Source organism: Anabrus simplex, chromosome 1, assembly GCF_040414725.1.
Source record: "Anabrus simplex isolate iqAnaSimp1 chromosome 1, ASM4041472v1, whole genome shotgun sequence".
NCBI lineage: Eukaryota > Metazoa > Arthropoda > Insecta > Orthoptera > Tettigoniidae > Anabrus > Anabrus simplex.
This window is the reverse complement of record NC_090265.1, coordinates 152,380,708-152,403,538: the sequence shown is the minus strand read 5'-3', so window position 1 is coordinate 152,403,538 and position 22,831 is coordinate 152,380,708. Positions and strand designations below refer to the sequence as shown.

Genomic DNA, 22,831 nt, shown 5'->3' with positions numbered 1-22,831 from the left:
TGAAGAGACAAATTGGAGAAAACACACAAACTGGAATGGATGAAGGTGTCATTTTTTGTCTTCACCCATAACAGAGACAATAAAAAAAATTTAAAAATCTGATTTGACAGCTAAAAAGCCAAGAATGTACACCATTCATAGAAACACAATTGCAAAGCTAGCAAAGTATGAGAAAAGTGTTAAAAGGTGATAGAGAGGAATTAAAAGAGTTGAAAGATCTGTACGAAGCCAAGAAATTCCAATTTATTGAGGAAAGTTGAAATGAGGTCAGTAAATCATTTATCAGTGCACAGTTACAGAATGCTAACAAAGCTCCATCCAGTTTGCAGTGCAATGTTTGGGATAAGGTTATGGCACTTTCAATTTATAAATGTGGGCCTCGCTTATATCGATATTTGGCTACTCAAATTTAATCTTCCCTTTGTCAGGCTTTTGAAGTCTTTACTATCTCAAATACCTGTTGACACTGGTCTTAATCCTTCCATAGTTGAAGGGCTGAGAGTAGAGGTTCTAAAGTGTCTGATATTAACAAATACTGTGGCCTCCTATTTCATCAAATTTGATGAAATGTCACTAGAAAAGGGGTTATATTGTGAGGCTAATAAACAACGTATATGTGAGTATGAAGATCTTGGTCCTTTAGGAAGGTCACCCGATCTAGCAAATCACTCATTTTTTCATGTTAAGAGGTATTCCCAGAACTTGGAAACAAATAATTGCCGGTTATTTCACTACAAATTCAGTACCAGCAAGTAATGTAGCCTTACAACAGCTGACTGTATTTATTATAAGTAAAGGGTTGAAAGTTGTTTGCACAATTTGTGACCAAGGCTCAACAAATCAGAAAGCACTGTCAAGCTAATTTAGATAGACTCAGTCCATTCCATTTTCATATGAATAATGAACCAATTGTTGTCAGATATGATGTTCCCCATCTTCTGTAACATACCATAAGTGTTTTAATTGAAAATAAGATTCAGGTTAATGATCACATTGAGAGGGTATTCAATATAGACCAAGAGAAAAGATTTAAAACTTTGCCCAGATTGAGAAAACAACATTTGAACTTCCAGGATAGCTATGTAAGAATGAAAGATAAAGTTGCTGCTGCACAGTCAAACCATACTGTGGCAGATGTAACTGAAACATATGTAGCTACTCAAAGTGTTGCCCTCAGAAGCTACTGTATATACACAGCAGAATTTGTAGAAACAATTGACAACCTTCTGGATTCTTTGAACAGCTGTAACCAGAATGCCCATGAAAGTAAGATGTATAGATGTGCCCTTTCAGAAAATTCTCCACACACTGAGTTTTGGAACATTCTGAAAGAGATAGGTACTTGGAAAATACCTAATAGACCTTAAAACTGGTAGAGATAAGACATGCACGTTCAGTTTCATTGATGGGTGGAATTTTACTATAAGATCTGTTATGTTTTTGTGGAACAGGTTGAAGAAAGTAGGATTTAGGTATCAAGACCCCTTAGAGAATGCATTTTTGTTGCATGTGACAGCACGGCATTTCCAATACAAATCCTACATGTTTTCAGTTTGTAGCACCTCTAAAAACCTGTATTGGAAATAATATGGCTTTGCCCTTGAAGACAATGAGTAACTGTGAGAGTGATGATTGTTTTCCAGTTAGCAATTTATGTCAGTTTTTGAAAAGTGCTGATGATGACAATCCAGGAGTACCTAAGTGGCACTAGCTCTGTTGATCCTGAAGGCATAAATTACTGTCTAAGTCAGACCAATGCAGTGTTCTCCCCAGAAAATTTGTCAGCCGGGTGATGGAATGAGCAGCTGGGCAGGGAATACTACGTGAAAAATGATAAAATTTCAATGTAGACTATCCCCCTCAGGGCATTAACAATAATATCAGACAATATCAGATAATATCAGGCAAAAGTGAACTATTTTAGTGCTATCACAAACAAAACAGAGTATTATAAACTTCTAGTGTTCTACTGCTCTTTCACAATCATGTAACACTGGGGCTCACCACTCTCTTGCCGTGGAATACTGTACAGGTTTAAGACATCGAGTGTTCGCATGAGATTTGACGCTAATCCAGACACCGCTCGCACACAATACTACATGATAGTCAAGCTAAACCTTTAAATGCAGATATAATTGATGCAATTACGCTGAAAATAATGATTTCTCATTTAAACAAACAGTTTTACAGTATTTACATTTTAATTTGTAGCACCCAATGACTCAAAATATTATGTTACTACCACACATCTTGGTTATGTTAGCCAGGCGGTCTGCAAAAACGGCAGGGTGGCCCACCCATTAAAAAGGTCTTAGGGAAAACACCGCAGTGAATCCCACTTTGAACTGTTGGAGGAAAATCAAGCTGTGACATACGTAGGAGGATATATATTGAAAGTTTTAGGTATAAATAATAAGTGTTGAAGGGAAATTATATTCACCTAACTTGACAAAGCCATTTATTTACATCTTTCAAATAAAACAGTTCATCAACTAACTTGCAGTATGCCAGTGAACGACTGAAATATTTTCTGCTTCATATACATTACCAATTGTATATATTTTTAGACAAATATGGTCATACAGAAGCATTAGAAGATAGTTTTAAAGGTGTATTCTCTAGGCCAGCCAACTCTTTTTGTAGGAAAATGTAATTTTGCAGGCAGCTATTCCATTTCTCATTTAAATGTAAAATGTAAAAATTTGGTCAAGGGAAAGTATTCAGCTGGACATGACAAAAAAGGTTTAAAAAAAATTCAAATCCCAGTAACAATTGTGTTTGTTAACCATGTTCATTTTGCTAGAATTTATTATCAAGTTAGCTGTATGCAGACCTAGGTAGTTTTAAGACTTATGCAGTTGTATAGACTGTATGACTGCTTGTCCTGTTTGCTGGCACCAAGATATTTTCTTCATTGGTCGACTGGGTTTGCTATGCCCTATGCTGGCCTAGGTAATTTAGTTTTAAGACTTGTATAGTTGTAAGCATTATCTGTGTATAGCCTATTGTACACTGTTTGTCCTTCGTTGATTAGGTTACACATTGTCATATGTAGGCTGAGGAATTTTAAGACTTGTGTGGTTGTAAATATTATCTGTATATACTGTATGGGTTCATGGTGTGGGTTCCTATAGTCACATCCTAGTTCGTGAACCATGGGCAATGGTTGACTGACTCTAACAAGTGGTCTTGAGAGTTGGGATACCAGTTGCTATGGAAGAGGAGTGGGCTTCTTGGACATAATCTAAGTCATGGCCCTCCTTATACTTAGACGGCTAGGACTATACAATTTACCGGTGGTCCCATAACCCGTCGGAGGAAAGCATTTTAATTCACTGGGACTATTGTAAGTAAGGTTAGGTTAGCACTCTTCTTTGCAGAATTTTACCTAGGATAACGAAAGACGTCCATCTGCAGACAGTTAAGGGTGGAAAAACTCTAGAATGAGGAACTAGAAAGGAGCATATGGATATGATTAGTAAAAATTTCCAGGGATTAGACGGCCAGTAGATTCAGGATAAAGAAAGAGGATGGGTGGCATACAGGTATGTAATGGTAGAAATAGCAAGGGATTTTATAGGAACAACTATATGCAAAAACAAATGGCCCAGTGCAGGAGGTTATTCAGAACTAGGGGAGAAAGACAAGTTAGGAATTAACTTGATGTACGACCTGCTTTCGGTTGTGGGGTCATGTAAGACTAGTGGATGAGTGGTGGTGGTTACGTTTTAATTAACAGGAAGTATAACTAGGCAACCATTCTATATCAACACTAATCAGAGAGAAAGAATGGAAGGGATCCAACACTTCAAAAAATGAAGGAACCTGTCAAAGAAAGAAAAAGGGCCACAAAGGACAGAAAAATGAAAGACTCACTAGACCTCCATATGTAATGCCATCAGAGTTGGAAAAGAACAAGAGTTGGCCACAGGAAGTTGGATAGTATAGACAGTGAGGAGGCTGGCACAAGTAAGTGGAAGCAATGCTAGGACTTAGCTAAGGGCCTCATGGTCGCCAACCCACGCTCCCAATCCCAGAGCCCCTTTTAGTCATCTCTCATGACAGACAGGGGATATCATGGCTGTTGTTCTATTGCCCCCACCCCACTAATGGATGACAATGATTCCTAGGAGAATAATGGACTTGGTCATGGAGGGTAAGAGGAGTAGGGTAAGACCAAGACAATGATAATTGGACAGAGTTTTCAGGGATTTAAAGGTCTGATCCACTTTTGGGGTGGAAGGTGGGGGGTAGATAACACCCACAGTATCTCTTGTCTGTCGTAAGAGACAACTAAAAGCGGCTCAAGGGGCTCCAAACTTGGTAGCGTGGGTTGGCGACCACGGGGCCTTTAGATGAGTACTGCCAATGCATCCACTTACTTGTGCCAGGCTCCTCACTTTCACCTATTCTATATGACCACTCTTGGTCAACTCTTGTTCTTTTCGACCCCAATGGTACTAGGTTGCGAATCCTAGGGAGTCTTTCATTTTCATGCCCTTCATGGCCTTTGTCTTCCTTCGGCCGATATCTTAACTTTTTGAAGTGTCAGATCCCTTCCATTTTTTCTCTCTGATAAGGGTTATTTAGAGGATGGTTGCTTAGTTGTACTTCTTCTTAAAACAATAATCACCACCTCCACTTAAAGGTCAGAGGTGTAGAACTAAACAAAACCACAGAGCTAGTTGCAAAAAGAGGGCTTTGAGGAGACATAGTTAACTCACAGAGGATTGTAGACTGAACGATGAAGGGCATAACCGTCTATAATGATATATGTATGTATTTTATTGATGCTTTTACTTTTGCTGAAACCATGGTACTGTATTGTCTTCATTAACTGATGAAGGCCTAAGCAATTTTAAGACTTGCGTGGTGGTAAACATTGTTTGTGTACTTTGTAATGAAATTACCACCTCGGCGACAGCTCTCAATGCATATTGCTGATGACTGATTGTCTTCTTTCATGTACATATCCTTTCTCTGATGGAAAGATCAGTTTCATCTGCTTCTCCTGTTGTCATTTATTATGTTTATAACATTTTCAATGCATTAATTAATTTTCATTAACAATAAACCTTAAAACTTCAAATGTCATCATGATATTGTTTATTATTGGTTGATAAGATTATGTTAGTGTTTATCCCACAGAATACAAAGCACTCAAAGCTCCTCAATCCAAACTGTACACATAATGTCATAGTATGCGACACTGTGGTCTTGCTTCCAGTGACAAGTTTACTTTTTCAGCTTGCAGGTTTCCAAATGGAGCGAGCTGGCCACGGTGATAGGTATGAGAATCTGAGTTTGCAAAGTACCTCCTGGTATGAAAACTTTCATCTTATTATTATGGATATCCTGTTTCCCCACACGTTCCTCAGAATTTCAACATATTGAATAATGTACTGAATTTTGTTTCATTATGTATACGAAAGTCTGAAAATACAAAGTAATTTATGAACCAGTAGTAAAATATACTGTGCAGTCATGCCATGTTCATTATGAGAGAAAAATTGTAGACTATTAGCGTTGTGTAACTGTGAACTTGCATTCAGGAGATGGTAGGTTCGAATCCCACTGTCCTCAGCCATGAAGATGATTTTTCCGTAGTTTCCCATTTTCACACCAGAAAAATGCTGGGGCTTACCTTAATTAAGGCCACGGTACGACCTTCCTGCTCTTAACCCTTTCCTATTTCATCCTCACCATAAAACTTATCTATATCACTGCGATGTAAAGCATATTTTCAAAAAAGAAACCAAACAGGCCTTTTTTCATTCAAGAAATGTAATGACATTTCTTGTATTTATCAGTTCATGGTGATGTATACGAAAGTCTGAAAGTACAAAGTAATTTATGAACCGGTAGTAAAAGATATTGTGCAGTCATGCCATATTCATGAGAGAAAGATTGTAGACTGTGTTCTGTGAGTAAATACCAACATAATTCCCATAAGATGGCAGAACATTCCAGGAATATACTTGGCCTTCAAGAATGAGCAGAAAAACTGAAACAATAAAGTTCTCATGCACTGTCTACAGAAGAGTGCAGCACTGGTCAACCTGCTCCAACAACCTGCCTATAGATGGATGTCACACACAATACGTTAAGAGATGATGATTGCTCAGCTCACCACCACTCTAATCCAGTACTGCATATGGGGGCACAAACTAAAGCTAACTAAAGTGGCATGACCTGTTAGTGAAATGTCAAAACCAATATACAGACAGTCTTGGTGACATCAACTCAGCATTTCAGTTGCTGAGGTCATACAGTACTGATGATGATGATTATGATTATGATTATTATTATTATTATTATTATTATTATTATTACCACAAACTTCAACAACTTGTTCTGCATGAAAAAATGCCAAGAAAAACTAAACAAATCCTCAATCATTTTGTATAAATAATCCCATAAACTAAGAGTATCCAGTGCTTGTTACATAAATCATAACATGGTGCTAACTAGTACCTACATAGTTTGATGCAAGCGTGATAAACTGATATAACTTGAAAACAATATTCTCTCACCCATGGGTAAATAATGCAAGTATCGAGCTTGAATTATTATTATTATTATTACTTGTAATGTATGGCTATGAAGTGTTTACATCCATTTAGTATTAGTAGTATTATTATTATTTACATAGTCGGATGATCACATTGTGAGGTTATATCATGAAACATGTACTGTATAAAGACATTTATATGAGTTCAGTTAATGTAAGAACCTGTATATAATTTATTATTACCTGTATATATGATGTGTAATCAACTACAGTATTGTGAAATACATTGCAACATCCAGAATGACGTATCGTTGACACTAGATAATGGTAGAATATTCTGTACATTATATTTATGTATTAAGCACTCTAGAATTTACGAGTAGGTATTTGGTGGCATATCCTTCTAGAAGCCTGGCCAGGTAACCTACATAAAGAGAGAGTCTCGATGGTGAGAGGAGTTATTGTTTAGTAAGAGTCATGGTTTAACAGGAGTTGTTCTGATCAGATGTGCATCATGCTAACAAGTGTTTGAAGTATATGAATTGGTTTAGTAAAGTTGGTAGTTGATATGCAGTGGTCGCAGTCTCCATGTACTTCGTGACAGGCAGTTGTTAAATGGTGGTTTGTTGATGTTTTCGGAGTGAAGTGTTTTGTTGTGACGGCAGTGATTTAGGTTATGTGTATTTAATTTGTAAATAATGGTGAATAAATCCGTGTACGCAAATCAACAGTATTTTGAGCGAGTCTTTGTGGATACTCCAAGTTCAAGTATATTAAAAGCAATTTTGTTCCTGCCAAATAGATTGCTCCACAGAACAAGTATTCAATATCAGACTGCTGGCTGTGATTGCATCATGAATCGACAATCCCAGCAAATTAGTTACCTAACATTCCTTTTTTGAACAAGAGGTTAATGATGATGGTAATTACCTTTAATAGAAGTTGATCAAAAGACAGTAAATGAGATGAACGACCGGTAGTTTCCAAGTTGACACTAAGGTTTACATTCTTCATGGAAAGGCTCGAGTGTGCGGAAATCTCTCCAAGTAGGAGGCAAAGCACTGTGTAAGTGATTACCACAACGCTTACAAGGATCACTGAACAATGTGTTATAGCTGTGAAACCAAGTCTGAAACAAATAAAAAATTCAATGTTTGTTAAAAAATGAAGTTATCAAGAAATCTAGCATTCACCTAAACAAATTCTATACTCAAAGGATACCAGAAGGAATAAATGGCTATGAGGCAGATCAAATACTGACAATGGTAAAATTAAAAAAGAGCAAAGATGAACATATACTTTGAGAAACATATAAGTGGAGATAAACATGTGGATGCTTTGGATTATAGTAAGGGATAAAGAAATTACTTTTAGTAGTACACAATTCATTAGAGTTAGATCTTTCTCATGGCCACATTCAACAATCTGTTAAGTTATAATTTGTAATGAAATTTTATCTAGGCTGAACAAGTTCAGCATATCAGAAAGTGGGGAAATTTGTTGAAAGAATTGCCTAAAGTATGGTAAGAATTAATGTTAAAATATTTTGAGAACTGAAATAAGAAAGAGCATTAAGGGTAAGGTGTGCCCCTATTGAAGCGATACAACCCAGAGAACAAATCAGTCTGAGAATATCCGGAGCTATCATGTAGTGAATCACAAGAAGGTATTAAAATGGCCATGAAGGTATCAGCTGTTTGTACTATACCTGGCAGAACTTAGGACACAAACCCATACCTGCCAACTTTTGAAAAGGTCTATCAGTAAAACACATGCATGACAAAAAAAAATATCTAAGGATTTTCGACATACCCTGGCTTATAATATCAATATAATACCAATATTGGACATTATAAATTTTCCAGCTAACTCATTCTTGGTTGCCTGCATTGGTCTGTTATTGAACTTTATAAATTTTCCAGCTAACTCGTTCCTGGTTGCCAGTATTTCGCTTCAGTGTGTTAAGTTGGGCTCATCAGTTGGTAAATAGCACTCACCAAGACGCATGGCTAGTGCATACCGTGGAGGCCATTGTGTAGGCTATTTGGAGCCACCGGCAGTGCCAATGCACTATGAGAGACTTTATCTGGGGCAAAACGCTGGCAACCAGGAATGAATTAGCTGGAAAATTTATAATGTCCAATAACGGACCAACTATACTGGTGTTATAAATTTACTCATTCGGAACAAATATTTCAGGTTCCCTATGGGAATCAACATCTTTATCATCTGATGGCCAGGCAGGCATCAATTTTTGAAAATGAGATATAGCCTCTCATAGTGCACAGGCACTGCTGGTGGCTCTAAGTAGCCTACGCAGTGGCCTCCACGGTATGCACTAGCCATGCGTCTTGGTGAGTGTGCTCTTTACCAAGTGATGAGCCCAACTTAGGAAACTGGGGCGAAACGCTGGCAACCAGGAATGAATTAGCTGAAAAATTTATAATGTCCAATAATGGACCAACTATACTGCTATTATAAATTTACTCATTCGGAACAAATATTTCAGGTTCCCTATGGGAATCAACATCTTTATCATACCCTGGCTTGACGAAAGTAATAATACTTCTGGGCTACAAAATATAATAATTCATGCTTTAAATGGAATACTTCAATAAAATTATATCTACTTACATCATAGGCCAATGATTTGTAGATGAACATAACAGTCAAGAAGAAATCCATGTTAAACAGCAGCAGGTGTGATGAATATTAGTTTGGAGCATACATAACAGGACTTCCTTGATAAATTAAGCAGATACGTGATAATTAAAAAAGGCTTTACACAATGAAACACTGCAAATCACATGCTAGTTCGACTTTAGTGTCATAGTTATGGCCTTTTTAGCTTCCTGCAAAAAGTCTTGAGAAAATGTTTTGTCATAACAGGGACCAGAACTCCTGGTCTTCAAAATAGAAATAGACTCCAGAGATTCAGTGGACATGGATGATCTGAACTCTGTTCTGTTTTTCTTCACAAGGCTGAAAACACGTTCACATTCTGCATTGCTATGCGGTATGGTGAGAATAGAGGACATTATGCTAGAAATTCAGTTATACTTAAGAAGTCCATTGGCCCCACGAATTCTTGATATTTGTGCCCAACTGGAATCACTCACAGCATCTTGATTTGCAACCAAAGTGTCATCTACCTGAAGAGCTGGGAACTGCCTTTGAAGCTCATTCACCACCTCATCTGTAGTTTTATTCCCTTCCTTGTATAACATGATAGGAAACTTTTCCAAGAAAAAACAAATGGAAGAAACCTGTGGATCTTCAATTTTGTCTAACCTAGCAACTTGAGCATGCTTTAACACATCATCCTTGAGTAGAAACTTATTGATGACGTAGTCACAGGGAGTACAAAAGTAATTTCTCACTGATGAAAGAAAAGCGATTTATCTGTCCTGGAAATCATTCACTATGTTCGAAGTCTGAATGCCAATAACTAACTCATCATCACTTCTTTGATTTTGAATCAAGTTGTACTCAACTTCAAGATGCGAGGAGCTTTTGACAATTTTGTGCTTACCAAATCCATTAGAAGTTCTAATAAAAAGTGAACTTGTGGGGAAGAAGTCTGAAGGGCAACATTGAATTTATCAAATACAGGAATAGTCACATGAAGGAAAGTGCTAAAGGCCTTGTTCAAGTTTGAGGATAGGAACATAAATGAATTTTCCTCACATGCTGTAACAGAAGTCTTACTTTTTAGGATGGGTTTGTCATATTTGGAAGAATTGCTATTCTATTAGGGGCATGTGTAGTAGCAGAATCAAGAATTCTCTTCTTCTGATACTCTTTGGATCCACTTTGTTCAACTCTAGGTATACATAATATTCCTCCTTGAAGAAAGAAAGAAAGAAAGAAGCGGATCCCACTGGTCCAGTAGTCTATCCAAACATCTGCTTAAAGATAACCACCTAGTACATACATGCTTCAGAATTTTCTTTGCCTCTTTATTGTGGAAGTTCTGAAATTTCTGAAGGCGTTCTTTCCTTTTCACATTCTTCTCTAAGAAATAAAATATATCAACAAGGATCTCATCCACTTTAAGTGGTAATCTTCCAGCACCTTTTTCAGCTGCAAGATTAATCAAGTGGCAAATGCAACCTATGACGGCAATACCCAGTTGAACTTCCTTCAGAACTGCTGAAACTCCATTTTTGTGTCCTATCATAACAGGAGCATTGTCGGAGCAGATAGCCACACAGATTTTAATTGGTATGTCATGAGAATTCAGCTGTGGTAACATCAGATACCTATGTTTCGCCCTGTTGAATCCCCCTCTAACGCTGGTATGGATAGCACAGTGCTCACAACTTATTCCCACAGAATATCATAGAATGTAACAACAAGAAGATACAACTTGACATTCGTATCACTGCTTCCATCCATTGCCAAAGAAAATGGTCCATTCTGAAGGCACTTAACAACTTCAGATGATGCATTTTTTGCCATTTTATTTACAACGCATGTCGTTTTCATGCGACCACAGCTGTATTTCTTTGCATCTTCTGATGTAGAAAACATCATCTTAAAAAAAGCGTCAGTATGATCAACCATACGACGCCAACCTTGTGGACAAAAAATATGCACATGGTAAAAGACATACGAACGTGGTTTGAAAAGTCCGTGCAAAGTCCAAGAGATGGCACCAACGGTGCGTATCGAGGTCATGTTTAGTTAGTAGCATCTCTTGAATGAATGCCACCAAGTTTCAGCCATATTGGTCTATTTCTTTGTGTTTGGCATTTGTGTGAATCAAGGAAGTCGAGTGATTTTCAAGAAATGGACGAAAAAGAATTTCATGTGGTGATTAAACATTACTTTATGAAAGGCAAAACGCCTCAGGAGACTAAAGAGAAGCTTGATAAAGATTATGGTGACTCTGCACCTTCGATTAGAACAGTTTATAAGTGGTTTCGAAATTTTTGGACTGGCCATATGGGTACAAGTGACGCTGAACGTTCTGGATGGCCTGTGGAGGTTACGAATCCAGAAATCATTGATCAAATCCATGATATGGTGATGGATGACAGAAGAGTTAAGGTGCGTGAGATTGCTAGTGCTGTGGGCATCTTGACTGAAGGGGTACATAATATTTTGCATAAACATTTGGACATGAGAAAGCTATCTGCAAGATGGGTGCCGCGATTGCTCACGCTTGACCAAAAACGGAATCGTGTGAAGTGTTGCAAGGATGGTTTGCAGCTGTTCCAGAAGAATCCGGAGGACTTTAAGCGCCGTTTCGTCACTGTGGAAGAAAATCTGGATACATTACTATACCCCTGAGACCAAACAACAATCTAAACAATGGGTTACCAAGGGGGAATCTGCACCAAAAAAGGCAAAAACCGTTCCTTCAGCCGGAAAGGTTATGGCGACTGTCTTTTGGGATTCGCAAGGGATAATCCTCATCGACTATCTGGAAAAGGGTAAAACTATTACAGGTGCATATTATTCACCATTATTGGACCATTTGAAAACAGAGCTGCAAGAAGAACACCCGCGGTTGGCCCACAAGAAAGTCCTTTTCCATCACGACAATGCACCAGCACACACCTCAGCAGTTGTGGTTGCAAAATTAATGGAAATAGGATTCCAACTCGTTTCACATCCCCACCATTCTCCAGACTTGGCTCCCTCAGACTATTATTTGTTCCCCAATTTGAAGAAATGGCTAGCAGGACAAAGATTTTATTCAAACGAGGAGGTGATTGCAAACACTAATGGATATTTTGCAGACTTGGACAAATCATATTATTCGGAAGGGATCAACAAACTAGAACATCACTGGACGAAGTGTATAAGCCTAAAAGGAGACTATGTCGAAAAATAAAAAAAGGTTTACCCCAAACACGTAAGTAGTTTTTATTTTTGCACGGACTTTTCAAACACCCCTCATACACACACGTGAAACGCATGTACCGTAATTCTTCTTTAAAATTTAATGGTTTTCGCTAACAGTGGTATACCCAGTCACTGGAAAGAATGTAATTAGGCCAACAAAAACAGGAAACTGCGAAGCACGAAATTATAACAAAAAAACTGGAACACTTCATTAAAATATGTCATAATCTTAAAAGGCCAAACATTCAAGGAACGCCAACTTCGTGAACAAAGAACAACACTCAAGTGGTCAAAGAATATAGATTACATCACAAGCGAACAGAGTGGAACAAAGAATTTGCAGAGCAGAGCCTGTCAACACCTAAGATTCACACAGAAGAACTGTTATCATGGCTTTAAATTCAATTCCAATAACATCACAAACATCACACGGTTAAAAATACCAACCATATCAAAGAATGAGTTATCGACTATCGTAGACTTGCCTTTGACCAAGAGTGTTTTGACCAACGCAAACAATCAATTGTACGGAAGTGGAGCGATTATCGAACGTTAACGTTTCAAATTTTTGTCCACAAAGTCGTAAAATGACACCGTCCATCCGTAAAACCGTAAAATGCTGCAATTTACTGTAAATTTTACAGGTAAACCTTAAAAGCTGGGGGGTATGCAAACCTCTGTTGGCGTTGCCACAAGGAGTTGGAAACCTTTTCTCGTGTTCTGGCGTTCTATGATCATGGTACACTCTTAGGAAACTTGCAGTATCACACTGTTAGGTCAACCTCTGCCAATAGGGACCGTGCCTATAGCGAGTGCTGCCATCTGGTGGCTTAATCTGAAGTAACTGGTAGGAGCATCTTTCACCATCGAGTTAGTAAATAGTGTTTTTTATTTTACTAGTTGTAAGTCTTCGACTGTTCACATTGCTTACTGAGGTAGCTTACATTTTGATGCTCTAAGCATGAACAAAAGTCCTAGTACAAGTAAACACAGTAAATGTCACGTGAACTGTTCCGTGAACGCTTGTAATTACACCTATGAAAACAGCCCACCAGGATTTTTTTTTTTTTTTTCCCCCCTTTTCGAGCCGCAGCTGCCCATAAGATTAGAAGGGAAGCATGGATAACATCTTTAAAACATTCAACACTTGATCAAAAACCGTGGGTTCCTGCCAGTAATTCCAGAATCTGCAGCCAACACGTCATTGATGGGACACCTACCAGAAACCCTGATAGCCCTGGATATAAACTTACTTTGCATATGTTACCAGGAAGATCTAATGAGGACAAAATACAGAGAAAATTGATGGTCAGGTACAAGAGGAGGAAAGGGAGACAAAGTGAAATGCAAGAAAACATGAATTCTGTTCCTGAATCACAATCTCACCAAACTGTTTGTAGTATAGGTATTCAGACTGATAATTTACCATTTTCATATGACTGGGGAAATGTAATTTATATTTGCCCAGTGATAATTCAAAATGTGATTCAGAAACTCTGATAATTTTAACAGTACCTAACATTAATAAGAATGTAATGACTGATACTTGTTTCAAGAAAGACTGTGGTGTTGAAGTAGACCTCATACAAGTGAAACATTCATTTTGTGGGTACAAATCTGTAAAGGGCAATGAAAATAGTTTGCTTGACATAGCTGGTGTAAAAATAGCAGTCTTCCAGCTTTTGTTGTCCCTGTTACCTACAGTAAGTCACAAGTGCACTCTTACCAAACAAAACATGTTACTACCTTTTTTTTTTTTTTTTTTTTTGCTAGTTGTTTTACGTCGCACCGACACAGATAGGTCTTACGGCGACGATGGGACAGGAAAGGGCTAGGAGTGGGAAGGAAGCGACCGTGGCGTTAATGAAGGTACAGCCCCAGCACTTGCCTGGTGTGAAAATGGGAAACCACGGAAAACCATTTTCAAGGCTGCCGACAGTGGGGTTCGAACCTACTATCTCCCGAATACTGGATACTGGCCGCACTTAAGCGACTGCAGCTATCGAGCTTGGTACTACTTTTTTTAATGAAAATGAAACTTGGTTTGACTTTCTCTGCTATTCCAGTTATTTTTAGGTGTGACAGAACCACAGCTTCAGCTAATCTTAAGTTTGTTTTGCACCACATCTATCAAAAAACAATAGGTTGAATTTTCTGGTCACAAAGGTTCAGTATCAGAAAGACTAAGCCTAATCCTTTCAAGACCCATTATGAAAATTGTACTTGCATTATTGATTGCACTGAAATACACTGCGAGAGGCCAATGAGTGTTCGACAGAGAATTCTAATGTTTTCACACTATAAAAATGGTTTCACTGTAAACTTTCTGGTTTTATTTGTTTTCTTTCTGCATGCTATGGAGGTACAGCCACTGATAGCTATATTACAGTTAATTCTGGTCTGCTTGATCATATACAGCCTGGTGATGTTATGTCTGATGAAGGTTTCCCCTCAGATAAAGACATGTATAGAAAGAAAAAATGCAATAATGGTGATGCCACTATTTGCATTTAACCCTCGGTTCTCTATTAAGGAAATAGATACAACTTATAACATAGCATCAGTGCGTATTCATGTGGAGCGAGCTATTCAGAGACTGAAAATATACAAAATACTTTGTAATAAATTTACTATTGATTTATTGCCCCATGTGGACAAAATGGTTCATGTTGCTGGAATATTAGCAAATTTAAGCTGTCCCATAATAAAATTACAAACATAGACACAAAGAAAACTATACAAAACATTAGGTTACATTATTGGTAACCTGTTCTGTAAATGCAGCCTATACAGTAGTGTTATATAGTGTTCAAAATAAAACCTTTCCAATGTTGGAATGACTTGTGCAAGAAAATGTTCATTTCTCTGGACATTTACACTTCCCAGGGGACTATACACAAATAAGTCACATAATCTGAGGTTCAAAACATATAATGATACTTGAATCTGTGTATAATAAATGTGCGACTTCTTCAAAGTGATATCTCCCAATGGAGACGACAAAAGGTAGTGCACACTGCACATATTTCTAACAACAATTGGTTTTTCTGCACATGAAAATGGACACTTAATTTCCAGCAATTTTAGTCCATCAGGTCCCTCCACAATGCCACTAGGACTACAGCAGAGCCATGGTTGTTTTTCATGAATACACATGTTTTACACTGCACTTATGCACATCATAATATTCTGCAATAGCACTTTTTTCCTTACTTCGCCCATACTTAATTGCTGGCGTATTTATGTCTTTAATCATCACAAATGATTTTGCAAGTTGTTCATACATTCCAGTTTGTGTGTGGCTTTATACTAGGAGATATTCTCAGGTTTCCCTGCTTGTGCCAAAGTTTACATTGAGATTGAGATTTTGTAAACATTGCAATTTGAATTTTCTATGTTTTGCTTACTTTAGAGTTCATCTCATAGAACTGTTACACTCCCTTTGGTAAATTATGCACATAATTAACTGGAACTAGTTTTGCTTTTAGATCTGATAGTCTTTGAATAAAGTAACAATTGTGTATATTTTGATAATTCTGGGTTTCTAATTCATTAATAAGAACCTTTAATCCTTCATTTTCACTGAAATAAACTGCATTATTTAAAATAATATTTACCGCTGACTTACATATTGCAATATTTTCTCTTTCACACTCAGCCTTTAATATAGCTGAGAAGGCACAGTCAATATTTTGAATTTTATTATTAAGTTCAGTTTCATTTCTTTCACTATAGGCCTACTTGTATTTTGGTCAGAATGGGTAAGATTTGAGCTGTATGGAATATTTCTGCAATGCACTCCCCCTTTGAATATAATTCCTTTTGTATGCTGGTTTTGGGTGCATGCCACTGCTGAAGAACTTAAGTTTGAAACTGCTGTCTTTCACTGTTAATAAATGCACATAATGCAGTTATGTGTTTGCATCTTCCAGATAGACCTGCCTTGCAAGTGCAGACAGCTTCCACTAGGTTTCTGTTGCAGTCAGTCTAAAACAATAAATTAAATAAATAAGGTAGCTATCGAATAGGAATAGTTAAACTGAACATTAAGGTTATATGTTAAATAATGTTAAAACTAAGATTATTACAAATTTATAAAATATTAAAAGTATCTAAATTAAGAACATTCTTTATTCTTACCTTGATGTTAATGTTATGTGGGGTTTGACTAACATTTGTCTCTCTCAAAAATAAACCAGATACTTCTTTTGAAAGTTTTTCTTCCACCTGATATATGTGATGGCTATCATTAAGCTCTCTTCCTTTCCTCAAAGCAGAATTCCTAAAATACTGAGAACTCCACATAATTTTCTGAAAACGCACAAGAATAACAGCATTCGACATAGATGATTAATTCAAATTATATGTATTCACAACACATTTCAATAAGTAAACAACGACAGTGGATGTTATTCTGGCATTTCTCCTACCGATGAATAATCGTCTCTTCCGCTAGGGGCGCTGCAGTCAAAAATCTGTTGTTACGCACGGTCCCTATACATGGCTTCAGTTTAAGTAGTATGGTAGCTCGTGTTTAGGACTGACTGGTGTGAGTTTTCCTTATGGGTCGTCCATGGTTAAAGCAAAGTTCCACATTATTGAAAAGGCAGAGCAAATTGGTAATTGCACTAAGGGAAGACAGTAAGACGTGGACAAGTGTTGCATACCTGATTGGAGGCAAAATAAAGTTAGTCTTGAACAAACAGTACCCACCAGTCATATCGTAGATGAAATCAAAGTTTTCAGAAAGTGAAAATTCAAATGATGCAATATGCACGTGGCACATTTCTCACTTGTGTAGAGAACAGAGTTGCCAACACAGTAAACAAAAAATAACTTCCAGGAGCACTGACCAATCTTAATGCAAATAATACTCATACCCCAACTTTTGGCTCCCAAATACTGAAAAATGCATGCTGGGTTTATCTGTGTATATAGTACTGTATATGTATATATTTTCACTCCTCTTAACCTTCCTACCTGAGTATATATATATTACAGAACTATATATTCCTTTAGATGACTTCAAAATTTCACTCTTAGATTTTCAAGATAATTCTCTACACTATGCAATGAAGAATTCTGATCTAAGAAAAGAAGTAATTGAGGTTTTACTAGGATCTTAAAACTTTCAATACTATGCCTGTACGGGATATGGGCGCACTGCTTTCCTGTTTGTGGACGGCACCCGTATGCTACATGGACGTGATTTTCGAACATATTTATAGGCATCTGCACATATCCCATCCCTTGCTTGGGGATTGTAGTTTATGGAATGTCCACTAGAATGCAACAGTTATCAGGAAGTTCAAACTGAAACAATAAAAAGGGCAGTTTCTACATGCCATGACCTCTACCGAAGCACTCGATGTTCCGGGTGCTCATGTCCTCACACTGGCTCAATGGCAGTGATATCTTGGATATTTTATGTGAAGAAGCTGGTTCAGAAATAGATGTCACAGATGAGGGCTGCTTACGAACCAGATCACCTCTCAGTGATAGTTCGGGCAAGATATTTATTTGTTACGTCACTTTTGAATACAAGTTTTTATCTGCATTATTTCACTCTGAATACAAATGATAGAAATACTTCACCTCTATAGAAATTTGGGCTTTTTTTGTTTTGTTTAAACAAACACGCACGCTGATGATTCACCGTGAAAAGAAAGTAGATGGTGGTGCAAGGAGTGTAATGTTGGTCTGTGCATAGCTCAATGTTTTCAGGGCAACTATACCAAAATAAACTATTCCTAAATAGGTAAATTTTGTACTTCAAATGTAATTGTGTTTATCTGTGGCTTAAGAAGTCACATTAAATGATTCATTTTTATTATTGGAGTAGGCTTATTGGTATACAGTATCTTGAATGTCTTTTTTCCGTATATATTTTATGTTTTTCATAAGGTTAATATAATTAAATTACTTTAGATATGTACTTCCTTCATATCATACAAAAATCCGGTATGTACTATGTTTCATTATTGTGTAATAATGAACAGTAGAAGCCCGTTATAACGAGAATTCATAACGGCGAAGAATTTATTTACTACAACGGATTGTCATTATATCCGATTTTCCGTAAGAGTCGGGAAAACTCTCATGCAAATTAAAATTGGTGTGAAACGGCAATCAGTTTGTTCATAACTTGAGTTTTCGCGGATGATATCCACACTGTGGCTTACTTAATTACAGCAGAACCTCGATAATTCGAAATCGGTTAATTCAAAATCTCGCCTAATTCGAAGCAGCTTTCGTTCCCGGAAACATGAGGTACGGTTTTGCATGTTATTTAAATAGTTTAATTCGAAATACGGATAATTCACAATTCGAAGAACAATGTCAGTCCTGTTACCGAAATTCAGACTTAATTCGAAACTGCCTGTACATATTGAAAAAAATAGTATTTCACGGCGTAATTTTAATTCAAAATTTCTCCGCGTCATGAAAGAATGTGTCTTCCAGAACATGAAGGGGTAACTTTGCGCACTTTCACCTACTTCAGTGTGTCGACAGTGTGCTTCCTATCTGCTATTTTCGCGCAGAATGGCAATCATTTTGTACTGGGCGTCTTAAGGAATGCCACAATATCACGTAGCAGACAGTGTGCGGAGATGTAGATGCTGCGAACACTGGCAATGCTGACAGTTGGTGAAAAAGCGTGGCTTATAGCCTATAATCAATTCGTACGCACCAAGCAATATTGTCAGTGCCAATGAAACTACAGTACATTGTTTGTTTGTTTTATTTTTTTTTAAATGCTGAGGCCAGACGGACTTATGGTTTTAAAGGAGAGAATTGCCAGTCGGGAAATATACTGTGTTGCTATGCAGTGCACACACGAGAGCGAGAGACTTCCTTCCCCTGTCACAGGAAAGTTCGAAAAGCCACAATGTTTTAAACACGTCCGGCACTTTTCATGCCAGTACAAGGCATTTAAAAATGCAGACAGTAAAGTAATCCAAAATATAAAGCATTTGCACAGGGGAGCCAGCATAATTTTTCCTCGTCTTTGAATCGTGTTTTTCTTCCTTTGTTGTGTGAGGTTATGTTAAGTCAATTTTTTATACAAGTGCATTATTGGAATAATGTAAATGCACCTTGTTGGATAAACTTCTGAAATAGTGTTTTCCATGGCATTTGAAAAGTTTAAGCTGAGAATCAAGGTGATTGCATGCATTAATGGGTCTTAGAAGTGCCATGGCAGGAAATCGTACAAGTATAGTCACTGTACCTACTGCTGTTGTAATGTGGACAGAAGCGAGAGACTATCTTCCCTCATCATAGGAAAGTTTGATAAGCCGCGATGTTTTAAGGGCATTAGGTACTTTCTGTGCAAGCACAAGGCATCTAGTATGTACACAGTACAGTAATCCAATGAATAAAGCACTTGCACAGGGGAGCCAGTACAGATTTCTCCTAGTCTTTGAATCATGTTTTCTTTCTTTTGATTTAATTGCGTAAGGTTATGCTTGCTGGTGAGTTATCCAAGTGCATTATTTGAATACTGTAAATGCACCTTGTTGGATACATTTTGGAATTTATTTTTCATGGCATTTGAGAGCTTTAAACTGTGAATCAAGGCTAACTGCATGCAGTAACGGGTCTTTGTGATGCCACAAGAGTTGGCATTTCCGAAGTACATGTTGGCGGTTAATTCAAAATCATGTAATTCGAAGTTTGATTTTTGCGGCCCAACAACTTTGAATTAACAAGGTATTACTGTAATCAGTAATGTAGAAATGTGTTTCATTAAAGTCACTTTGTTTAATTTACTGCATGTGCATATGATCGCCAATCACATTTACATGCAAAAATTTACATGAGAAGACCCAAGATGCCACCTTTTATAAAAATATTTGATTGAATGTTTATTTTACTTGGGGTTTGTAACTGGATCACATGCTGGTGGCAGGTAATGGAGCACTGTCATCACTTTCACTATCTGTATCAGAGGAATTTCTCTAATATTTCCTTGTTTACCATGTTCATCACTCACAAAATCACCTCCTATGTCCTCAAAATCAAAACCATCACTTTAGTCCAAGCAAACACGCAGCTTTTCAGCCGATGGACCTCCATGAGCCATGTTATAACCCACGTGGGTGCACGAACTATGTTGTTATAAATGTTATTACAGCAGCATGCTATATACAAGCTAACAAAAACAAAAATATTGCATAGGAAAATTACAACATCAAAGGTGCTCTTTAAACTCTCAAATACCATATTTTCTCACGTAATTAACACACTTTTTTTGACGAAAAATACAGGCGAAAATTTTGGATGCGTAAATTACTCAAGGAATTCAGATATTTAAAAATTATTTACAACTCATTTACATTTCAAAGATACATCAAATATAATATAAACACAACTGGTTCAACTCATTTGCAGTTATCATTTGGCGTAAAATTCAGGCGTGAGATTTTTCTGAAAAGTCAAATCAGGTAAGCTGGACACATGGGTTTGACGTACCGACAATGGAAAACATTCTTTCCGTTACAAGCTGACAATAAAACCTGAAGTGAAATAAACATTAACTAATAAAAGCACAATTTATGGAAGCACATAATGCCATACCAACAAAAAGAAGAAAACTGTCCAACAAGAGAAGAGCCGGGCATCGAAGGATGGACCCTGCTAGATTTCTTCAAACCGTTTGTATCCAATTTTGTACGAGTGACGTGTCCATCACCCTTTTTCTTGGATACGAACGTGGATCCCTCGCAGAAATTCTACTTTAAAAAAAAAAACTTGTTTCATGTCGCACTGATAAAGATAGGTCTTACGGCGATGATAGGATAGGTAAGGGCTAGGAGTCTGAAGGAATCGGTCGTGGCCTGAATTAAGGTACAGCCCCAGCATTTGCCTGGTGTGAAAATGGGAAACCACGGGAAAAAAACACTATTTCCCAGATGCAAGCTCACAGCTGTGCGCCCCTAACCGCACGGCCAACTCGCCCAGTACAGATTTCACTTTAGGCATTTTTGTTTTTGTTTTAGAAAAACGAAAGGTGCAAGCTTTCTGCCATCAGCTGTTACAGCAAGCACTGCAGTATATCATTGTCTTTCGCTTCCGGTAGTGCGTACGATAACACTCGATGTCCCTTTCTTATCGACTGTTCAACTCTGTAACACATGGAAACTGATTGGCATCCGACCTGTGGTTCCTGTTTGGGAGATGAAATATTCCTTCACTTTACGCTTCTCAATCACAAAGCATGAAAATCAATTACTTTTTGGTTGAAATCATTTGGTATTTTTTTGGCATAATGTTGTTTGTCGAAGAGAAAGTCCATTTGTCTTCAAAAAATTAATCATCCAGCCACGGCTAAACTTCAAATCCGAGATACTAATTCCATGTGCAGTAGCTATTTCTTGTCCTTTAAAACACAGCATTTCGTGAGAAACGGCATATCCAACATTGCGTAACAAAATCATATTTAAGCAGATCCTCCTCTACGTGTGGAAATTTGGCGCTTTTGGTCCGCAAAATGATTTGCGAGACTTGTTGGTCGCTTGAAGTGCACTCATTCTCTATTACCACGATAGTGTACGTTGCATTCAAACACTGAATACTTGCAGCTCGCTGCCCTGTTCCGTATGTTTCGATGTAACTGATCACCGTGAGTTTATATGATGCAGTATTACTCGAATACTTGCTCAATGCAGACTAACAAACTATTTTGAGATCACAGAAAATGCATATCCCGTACCCGAAACACTCGCCAAATGTGTTTGTACCAGACTGTAATAGAGCGTCACTAGTCACCTCCGCGCTGATTCTCTCATTGAACTAGTGCAGTGGTATTTCCTACCGGCTGATAACAGCACGTTGCCCAGTATTTGGAATGACTGGTTTTGCAATAGGAAGGCTGGTAACCGAGTGGTTGAGATCCATATTTCGAAACGTATCCAGAGCTGCGTGATGGATGTTCGAAGAAGTTGCTGCGTCAAATATGTGAACATTTCTTTTTCTCAACTTTGGACCTAAAAATATTGGGATGTGCAAATTATGCAAGGGCATTAATTATGCGAGAAAAGACGGTACATACAATTACAGCCTCAAAATGAGAGTGGTAGCAATAACAAGAACAGTGCTATTACACAATATGTTTTGGTTTATTTAGCAGCAAGTCACTCATTTGTTTCCAAGGAAACTTATACATACAAGGAGATTGTTTCTGTGGATGAAAATGAGTAAGAAGCACCTGTAAACTTCTAGGATCACAAGACAAGTCATGTCACACCATCTGTTAGAACAGTGTTACTAAATAAAGAAATAAAAATATGTCAAAGAATCCGACTCTGCCACCACAGAAATGGGCAAAACATCGATTCATCCACACTTGCTGGTTCTAGGGTTAATGTAGTAATATATAAAAAAATTTAACATAAAAAATCAAATGTATGAACAAAAACATTCTTCAGCTTGTTCCACTTATTTCTGGGGTCGCTGGAGCCACCC

General features: G+C 37.5%; 1 protein-coding gene and 1 pseudogene across 2 annotated transcripts in view; one reads left to right on the top strand and one right to left on the bottom strand.

Moving 5' to 3' along the window:
- The window catches only part of MED27 (mediator complex subunit 27), a 102,018-nt gene that overhangs the window by 14,061 nt on the left and 65,126 nt on the right, over window positions 1-22,831 (bottom strand). Inside the window, exon 6 of one of the 2 annotated variants that reach the window (XM_067139532.2) lies at window positions 7,442-7,640. The exons of the other annotated variant lie outside the window; for it this stretch is intronic. Within the exon in view, the coding sequence (XP_066995633.1) occupies window positions 7,506-7,640 (135 nt within the window). The 3' untranslated portion in view covers window positions 7,442-7,505. The remainder of the gene's footprint in view (window positions 1-7,441; window positions 7,641-22,831) is intronic. 2 annotated transcript variants of the gene reach the window in all.
- On the top strand, window positions 1,089-2,653 carry LOC137496998 (uncharacterized; annotated as a pseudogene).